The following is a 9,848-nucleotide window of genomic DNA, read 5'->3' as shown; positions in this document are numbered from 1 at the left end:
CCCAACTGGCCTTGAACTTGCTATGTAGACCAGGCTGGCTTCAATTCCATGGCGATTCGCCTGTCTCTGCCTAACAAGTGCTGGGACTAAATGCATGCACCACCACATCCAGCTTCTGTTAAGTTGTTAATCAGGCAAGGCAATAAAATTTTCTTTCTTTTTTTGACTTTTTTGTTGATTGATTTTTGACAGGGTCTCCCTAGTCACAGCCCACCTGGAAGTCACAATGTGAACCAGGGTCGTGACCTTGATCTCACAGAAATCCACCTGCCTCTACCTTCCAAGTGCTGGGATTAAAGGCGCACGCCACCACACCTGGTGTGTAAATTTATGTATCTTACATATTATAATATTAACCGGTCCAAATACTGCATTAAATTGTCATAAAAATTAATAAATAAAAGCCAAACCACCCCCAAAATGTTAGGTTTACCCTGGAGATATTGTCAGAAAACATCATTATAACTTTTTTCCTATGTATTTTTCTTAATTATGTTTCCATTGCTGAAGACATAGAGAAGTCTCTCAACAGAACTTTATACATTTATACTCATGACCTTCAGAGATATTAAAAGGTCTAAGGTACAAAAATGTGCAGATATGAGGAAAAAAGAATCAGCAGAAATAACTGTGTAGCAAAAGTACTTCCTGCTTCTCCAGCATGAGTTTTCTGCTGAGTAATTTGCTCATTTCATGTTATGCAGACAGATACAGCTTCATTTTAGGATTTCATTTTAGGATTTATGGAGTCCATGTGCTTAAAAAATACACATCGCAGAATGCAGATGAAATGAAAAATGACCCATGATATGACCATGGAGATGCAAAAAGAAAGATGAAAAAGAACAAGGGGTAAAGAAGAAAACACAAAGTAAAGAAGCTCTCACTGAGCCCCTGCACTAAGATTCATTCATCTTGTTAGCAGGAAAATGGTTATATTAGGTAACACACGTTCTCAATACCATAGATGAGCATGTGGCCATCACTGCAGAATACACACCTGAGTGGACTGTACATCTGAGTCCTCACATATCAATGATGACTACCAGCTTTCACCCTGGATGTGTCCCCTAAGAAGTTGTTCACACATATATTCTTTCTAAATATAAAAAAGATTGTAATCCTCCTGTAAATCAATGCAATCATCTATCTGCTCTGAAATAGAAGATGGGCATGAGTGGTGGTGAGGGCTACAAGACAGCTCTCATTTTATTCCTGAGAATGTACTGGTCTGTCTCTGCAGCTTGAAAAGTCTCTGACCCCAGTTTTTGTAAGCTCTCACTGTCAAAACAGCAAGATGTCTTCAGCTTGAGACAGCAGGATATTTTAACCACCAGAAATATATAACATCAATCATAAGACCTTGAACAAATCTCAAAATGGAACCACCTACTTCTAGTTCAAACCAATTCTAAAAAAATATACAGAGGGAAACATTTTTTTTTATTTTTGGTCTTTTTGAGACAGGGTCTCCCTGTAGCCCCAGCTGTCCTGGAACTCACTATGTAGACCAGGCTGGACTTTGAACTCACAGAGATCCACCTGCCTCTGCCTCCCAAATGCTGGGATTAAAGGCGTGCGCTACCACACCAGCAGAGAAGGAAACATTTTAAGCCTACTAATTAGAGAAAGGATGGTGTCAGCTAGAACAGAGGATGTGGATACAGTCTAGACCCTAGAGATGATCCCCTATTTCTCAGGGAGAGTCCACTCCAGACTTTGTGAGTGTATCTGATATTGCTTTAAAAATATTTTTGAATATGTATACTTATTCTTATAGTCAAGTACAAGTGTACCTCTTACTACCCATTAAAGAAACTTCTTTTTTCAACAGAAAGAGACTATTACAAAGTTCTACAACTGGACAAACACAGAGAATAAGTGACTGTGAGGTACCCAGCCCTTAAGTGAAACATCTACAATGCAACCTTACACCTAAGACTCAGGGAACATCATGGAAAAGGGGACAGAAAGAATGTAAGAGCCAGAGGGACAAAACACCTGCTGCTAGTTAATGCATTCTAGACATGAAAGGGAACAACATCATTGAACTCTCCACAATATGGTAAGTCTAATGAGATCTGCATAATGACAAAACCAGTTGACATGCCAAGATGGATGGGGGAAATTTCACTGGTTCCCATCTCAAAATGAAAAGCTACAGGCGATCAATGGATTCAATGGATGCTGAGTGAGGCTAGAATCGGTTTTCTGCAGGGACTAGCTCCCCTGAGAGGTCATCCAAGCCCAAGCAGACAGCCCTAATCACAGGTACACACAAGACTACTTAATGGACTCAACACATATATACACATATATATGTACATATATAAATACATTTATAGACGTATGTATATGTAACGATAATAATCAAGAAATTCAGGGGGCAGGGGAAAAGTTGGAGAGGAATTGGGAGAGATGGAAATAATGCAAATATAATACTCACGTATGAAATTCTCAAAAATAAAAATAAATATTTTTGTGTCTATATGTGTGCCATGTGTGTACACAGTGATCATTAGTGTGTGTTGGTGTGAGTACATATGCACCACAGCATGCAACAAGCACCTTATCACTGATGGCAATGTGCCACCTCCCTAGTTAGCCCTGCCTTTGCTTTTAACAAAGCTTAAATTTCTGTCTTGCTGAATTATTTTCACCAAGAGTACAAGAACTGGGGAAAACCAGAACATCTGCCATTGATTAGTTAGCAAAGTTAACATGGAAAACATCCATTCAAATGAGAAAGCTTAAAAAGACTTGGGGGACCCCAGCTCTGGTTGCCATTTGAGGTAGGGAATATGACCATACTTCAGCCCCAGCTCTGGTTCACCTTTGGAAATTAGCACTTTGCCCATCTTTCTTCAGAGAATCTTCTGACTGCGGCAGGCAGTAGTTAATGCAGAAATCCATACTGGCCAAAGTGCTGAGAAGTGCTCAGTCCTACATGGGACAGCATGTCCCCACCTCCAAGGCTCAGGGAACATCACAGAAGAGTAGGTGGAAAGAATGTATGAGCCAGAGGATGGGGAAATGTACAGCAAAGAACAACCCCTGGGCATGACATGGCTGCTATACTCACAAACTCACTGCAGCTCTGGATATCTGCACAAGACCTGCACAAAAATGGTCCCATCATGCTTAACTCTTCCTGAGGGACTACTGGTAATTAATGGTAGCTAGGGAAGGGGTGTTATTTTCCTCAGCGGTATAACCATTAATTTCCCCTTGTTCCAGTAAACAACCTCTCATCCATACTTGGGCAAGAAACACTAACCTAGTGGGTCCCCCACAAAAAGATGTGAAAGTAGAAGGGGACTTGTTGAGAATAAAGGTTCCAAAGGACGAGGGAGGGGGTGAGAGAGGAGAATGAGCCATGAAAATGGCTCAAGCCTGAAACTATCAAACGATAAAATTTTTTTAGGCTTTGGAATCAGTACCTCAATATGATCCATTGTTTTCTGCCATACAGACTGTTTCTCCTCCGCACTGTGGCCAGGAATAGATAAGATGTTGTGGATATAGTTGAAGACTTCCTCCTGAAGAGCACAAGGTAATACATTCATTTCTTCACTTGACAATGTCCAGTGACTCCCCCCTATCTGCACCAATCTTGGTAAGAGTCTATTATTTGGAGATGAAAAGCCATTTGGAAATAGTTATAGAAATTACTTAAAATATAGGATAGACTCAGAACTTATAAATCTGTTCCAATTAAATTTGCTCCCAATTGATTACCTTCAGTGACCTAACTGAATATTATACTTTTGTTTTTTGGTAGTCTTGTCCACACTCCTAGTTTCACTCAAATCTCTTGCCCTTGTCAAATATGGTCATTTATGCTGACCCTCATTTCATCTATATGATCTCCATTCAGTTCCTTGAAGATGTTTGACCCCACTTTGAACACATTGTTCCCTATCATGAACATTCATCCTTTGAAGCTTTGCTTGGGTGGCTTCTCAAATGCCAACACTCATGAGAGTTCTTCATTGGCAGCTGGGTATAAGTTAGTCCCTCATTATTTTCCGAAGTTGTACCCCATCCATTTTGCCTAGCACTTACCAGAATCTTTAATTATACATTTCATTTACTGTCAGTTTGACCTATGAATTATATATCCCCAAACTTCAGGAACTTTGTTATAATTAGCAAAACAGACGTTTCTTATAGTAAGTACTCAATAAAAACCTAGTTAAGTCTGAGACAGGAAGGAAGGGAGGGGAGGGAGAGGAAAGAGGGAAAGCAAGAGAGTGGGAAAGAAGGAAGAAGAGAGAAAGAGAAAGACTGGCTTAAAGGGGTAAAACAGTCTTTGAACTTACCTCTCTCAGTGGGTCATGCAAGTAGCAATCAATAATTTTGTCATACTGGTGTTCTCGTTCATACATAAATTCACAAATTTGATAGCTACAATGTGAAAGGAGAAAGTTCAACATGCCAAATAGGGAGGTGGTTATGAGTTTATTACTTTCAGAAGTTTACTCAAGCATATGGAAAAATGAATACTTTTATTTCTTGTTCCAAAAATTTTGAATTCTGGAGAGATTCAGCATTTGGAATCTGATTCCAAGTATTTCAGATAAGGGATACTTAGCCTGTACTGTGTATCTAAGAGAGAGAAGTGCCTGCCTGTCTCCTAGCTACAGATTCAAGATGCTGCTGAAAGCTTTGTTTATAAGTTTCTAGAAATATCAGACATTAAGTTTTTTTAATTTTGTTTTTTACTTCATTTTTTTTTTAATCTAGAGCTGGGCACTTGGAAGGTAGAGACAGGAACAAGTCCTACAAAGTACATTCCAGGACAGGTGAGCTACATAGTGAGACCCGGTCTTAAAAGCCAAAAATAAGTAACATAAATGAATAAATACATGTATATGTAAAATGAAACATCAAAAGACTATGATTTCATTTTCATATTAAAATATACATTTTATATTTATTCTATAAATTTCTGTAAATTTTACTAATTTTTAGACTATAAAAGGCAAAAGCTTTCATGTTTGTGTTTGTTACTGAGGCTGCTATCTGTGTAACAATCGATTTAGAAAGCAGAAAAGCAAAAACAGATTGTGTTTCAACTCAGAGAAATATAACAGTCCCATGGAAATTAATACATAGCTTCAAAGCAACTTACAATTCAGCTTTTTCTGCCATACGGATGAGCCGACCCTCTTCAAACTGGACTAGGCCTCCAGCCTGCAGCAATTCTAAGAGGACCTGAACATTTAAAGTGCAGTAAAACACTTTGGAGCTTGTTTTTATCCACTCAGCCATGCTTTTATTCACCAGCTCTCTAAGGTCCACTCAGCCATGCAGACCAAAACTTTTTCTTGTATATTACAGGATAATATTTTGTGTGCATTCATTTATACAGGAAGTTAGTCAGTCATGTGATGGCTCTGCTTTTCAAGCAAAGAAGGAATAGCACAGTCTTTGCAGGTACTAGATTCCACACCCCATCCCCCCTCAACACACACTCAAAATGTCTGTATATGTCTTTTGAAGAAGTTAGTTTTTATCTGGCACTTTTATATCTTATAGCAATTTTAAATTTTATTTTATTTTTATTTTACATTTAATAGTGTTATGCCTCTTTGTAAGCACATGCAGGTCATGCAGTTCCAGCAGAGGTCAGAGGAGAGCACTAGATGCCCTAGAACTGAAGTTATGGATGTTGGCTACTAGCCACATGTAGGTGGGGTGATTCGAACCGAGGTTTTCTGCAAAAACAGTCAGTGCTCTTAATTGCTGAGTCATCTCTCCACTCCCTGTCTTGTAGCTTGGTTTATACATATATATTTTTTTCTACAATTTACTTAATAGCCACGTGATTAGAAGAAGCATTTCATTACAGCATTAACATATTCAATAACATTTCCAGAGCAAAGATGCATCTCTTTCAAAATTGGCTGTAATTTTTAGGTTCACAGATGATTTAACACAGTTATACAATACTGCACTCAGTATAAACGCTATAAGACATAAAATTGAATGAGGTTTTAACCTTTAAAAAAGATCTCCATGTCATTTTAAAATATACTGTTTCATACAGAAAAACTCATTTTTAATACTCCTAACACTTAGATGTTTGCATATTTGTCTCTACTCTCTATGTATCTGATTATTACTAGTCACAGTCACTTTCTGAGATCCTTGGCACCTAAGTATGGATATAAAGTCATCAGGTAGATTTCAATGGTAATGTTTGTCACCTATACTAATTAAGATGAAGCAAATATTTGCTTCTTCCTCAAATGTAACTCCGTGTTTTTAAGTTGATTTTTTGTGTGTATTTCATACAGAATATCCCAAACAATCTTATTCATCTATATACCCACGTCCTAAATGGCACTCTCCCATAGCCTCCCCCACCCCCGCTGGAGCCCATATACTCTGTCATCCCTGTTCCTGTACACTGTGTTGTCAGTGCCCCCAGCCATTCCCCAGTGCAAGTCCATCCACTGAATCTAGTCAGCCTATCTAGGGTCCCTTGTTTTAGGAAGATTAGTTCTTCCTCATCTAACAGCAATCAATTGCCAATATTCCTTTAAGTAAGACTGGGTCTGCTGTTCATTTACCCAGTTCTATGCTGGATTACTGCTGGGGAGGTCTCTTGGGCCATCCTGGCCAACAACTCAAAGGAAGGTATCTCCTATCTGGCATTGTTTCTTGTTATGTAGCCTTTAGCTATACACATAGACTCATAAAGAATTATATTGATCCCTTTAATCTTTGGTTATACTTTCCTTTTGGGTGTTTAAGGCCATACAGTTGGCCCAGATAAACCAATTTACTTTTACTCTTAAGGTCGTTTGAGGATCTATTCCTCAGGGGCTTGGGAGGAGCCCTGGCTCCTTTCTTTTACCAGTTCCATCTATGTGAAGATAAGTCAAAGGTCCTGCTTGACCATGGCTGGCTTCACCTGGAAGCTTGGAGGAAATGTTTCCTCTGTGTTGACCCTCCTGTTTGTAGAATGGACACCCTTTCAAGTCCATTTGGTGGGGTTTCTATGACCTCCTTGATCAAGTAGACAGGTGACTTATCACAGGTACAGGACATTTTGAGAGATGCTCACAGTCCCCTAAAACTCAGTTGACCTAAGAGGGAAAGGAGCAAAAACTGTCCCTCTGACCAAATTAGGATAGGCCTCAAAGTATGGCTGATAAACATCCAAGAAGGTTAGGTCCACCAGTTTGGTACTTTTAATTAACATGTGCTATGTAGATAAAGCTTGGGCAAATACCAAACATTGTCAGATAAACCTTGCCTAGACACGTTCCTTAAGCTAGATGTATGTATAATTTGTCAGTAGGTTCCCTCTGGGTTTTTTTAAATTAGCTAGCCATTATTGATCTCTCGCACTGTCTGACTCTTCCACCATGGTTTCCCCATTTAAGGTGCCCCATTTCTCCCATTTCTCCCTTAACAATACCTTTCTCACATGGTCCCACCTCTCTTGAGTTCCTTCTTTCCCTTTATCCCCAAGTTTCCTTGTATAACCCTCCCTTTCCCTCCCCTTAAAATAACCCCATTTTTATCTATATCTCCCTTATTAAGGCCTGTTTCCTACTGTTCTTCTCTTTCAGGTTCTTTCTTTTCCTTTACCTCCCTGTTTCCTTTCCATTATCCTGGTTCCTATAGTTATGTCTGGATATACACTTACTTACAAGGATTTGGTGCTAGGATCCGCATATGAGAGAGAACATGTGTTATTTTGTTGCTGGGTTTTATTTTTCTGAGTCTGTGTTACTTCACTTAGTTTAAGTTTCTAGTTCCATCCATTTACATGCAAATTTCATGATTTCATCCTTCTTTACTGCTGAGTAAAACTCCATCATATAAATGAACCACATTTTCATTATCCACTCATCAGTTGAGGGACACTTAGGTTGCATCCCTCTCTTAGCTATTGTGAAAAGAGCAGCAACAAACATGGATATACAACTGTCTCTGCAATAGGATGAGTTCTTTGGGAGTATGGCAAGCAGTGGTATAACTGGGTCAAATGGCAGGTTCATTGGAAGTTTTTTTAAGTTCTCCATACTGGTTACCATAGGAGTTGAAAAAGTTTGCAGTCCCACAAGCAGTGGATGAGTGTCCCCCTTTCCCCACATCCTCTCTAACATTTGGTATCATTTGTTCTCTTGATCTTAGCCAGTCTGACTGGGGTAAGACAAAATCTTAAAGTGGTTTTAATTTCCATTTCCCTAATTACTAGTGACATTGAACACTTTTTAAGATGCTTTGTAGCCATTTTTATTTCTTCTTTTAAGAACTCTCAGTTCAGTTCCTTAGCCCATCTTTTAATTAGGTTACCTCCTTTCTTGATTGTTTTTTGAGTTCATTATATATTCTGGATGTTAAGCCTCTGTCAGATGTGTTGCTGGTGAAGATTTTCTCCCATTCTGTGGGTTTTCTCTTCACTTCCTTGGTTGCTTCTTTTGATGTACAGAAGCTTTTAGTTTAATGAGGTCCCATTTGTTGATTATTGACCTTGTTTCCTGAGCAACTGATGTCCGGTTTAGAAAATCCTTCCCTAAACCTTTTGCATGCAGGTTATTGCCAATGTTTTCTTCTAACAGTTTCAGAGTTTCAGGCTTCACATTGAGGTCTTGGATCCACTTGGAGTTGACTTTTGGGCAAGGTGAAAGATAAGGGTTTAGTTTCATTCTTCTACAGGTAGAGATCCAGTTTTGCCAGCATCACTTGCTGACCATGCTGTTTTTCCTCCAGTTAATGTTCTTGGCCCTTTTGTCAAATATCAGGTGGCTTGGCTGAAATTGCATGTCTATTTTATGACAATAGCTCTGTAATACAGTTTAAAGTCTTGTGTAGTAATCCCACCAGCATTGCTCCTAGTGCTCAGTGTTGCTTTGTCTAGCTGAGGTCATTGTGCTTCAATATGAATCTTAGAATGTTTTTTTTCTAACTCTATGAAGAATGTCATGAGGATTTTTATTGGCATTGCATTGAATCTATAAATGGCTTTTGGTAGGATGGTCATTTTCGCAATATTAATTCTTCCAATCCATGACCATGGGAGGTCCTTCTATCTTCTGATGTCTTCCTCAATCTCTTTCGTTAAGTTAAATTTTCATTGTAGAGGTCTTTAGCATCTTTGGTCAGGTTTATTCTGAGATATTTTATTTTATTTTATTATTGGCATTGCATTGAATCTATATATGACTCTTGGTAGGATGGTCATTTTCACAATATTAATTCTTCCAATCCATGCACATGGGAGGTCTATAGAAAGGCTACAGACTTTTGTAGATTAATTTTGTAACCTGCCACTATACTGAAAGTGTTAATCATTTCTAGGAGATTTCTGGTAGAATGTTTGGCATCTCTTAGATATAGTATCATATCGTCTGCAAAAAGGAATAATTTGATCTCTTCTTTTCCAATTACTCCTTTAATTTCCTTCTCTTGTCTTATTGCTCTTGCAAGAGTTTCAAGCACTATGTTAAAAAAGGAGTGGAGATAGTGGACAGCCTTGTCTGGTTCCTGATTTCAATGGGAATGCTTCCAGTTTTTCTCCATTTAGAATGATGTTGGCTGTGGGTTTGGTGCATATGGCTTTAATTATGTTGAGGTATGCCCCCTGAAGTCCAATTCCCTCTAGGAATTTGAAAATAAATGCATGTTGAATTTTGTCAAAGGCCTTCTCTGCATCTATTGAGATGACCATGTGGTTCTTGTCTTTGAGCCCATTTATATGATTTATGACATTTATTGAATTACGTATATTGAACCATCCTTGCATCTCTGGGATAAAGCCAACTTGATCATGGTGGATGATCCTTTTGATGTGTCTGTATGCGGTTTGCAAGTATTTCATTGAGAAT

The 9,848-nt window shown here is 38.6% G+C and overlaps 1 protein-coding gene across 6 annotated transcripts in view; it reads right to left on the bottom strand.

The window, feature by feature from the left end:
- The window catches only part of Vps8 (VPS8 subunit of CORVET complex), a 359,227-nt gene that overhangs the window by 200,948 nt on the left and 148,431 nt on the right, over nucleotides 1–9,848 (bottom strand). For all 6 annotated transcript variants that reach the window (XM_008831321.3, XM_008831320.3, XM_029562651.1 and 3 more), the window contains 3 exons: nucleotides 5,135–5,217; nucleotides 4,323–4,407; nucleotides 3,441–3,539 (listed from right to left, as the gene is read on the bottom strand). In XM_008831321.3, the coding sequence (XP_008829543.1) occupies nucleotides 3,441–3,539; nucleotides 4,323–4,407; nucleotides 5,135–5,217 (267 nt within the window). The remainder of the gene's footprint in view (nucleotides 1–3,440; nucleotides 3,540–4,322; nucleotides 4,408–5,134; nucleotides 5,218–9,848) is intronic.

Source organism: Nannospalax galili, unplaced genomic scaffold (assembly GCF_000622305.1).
Source record: "Nannospalax galili isolate Female #2095 unplaced genomic scaffold, S.galili_v1.0 scaffold315, whole genome shotgun sequence".
Taxonomy (NCBI): domain Eukaryota; kingdom Metazoa; phylum Chordata; class Mammalia; order Rodentia; family Spalacidae; genus Nannospalax; species Nannospalax galili.
The sequence above is the reverse complement of the archived record's forward strand: the minus strand, read 5'-3'. Positions and strand labels throughout refer to the sequence as shown.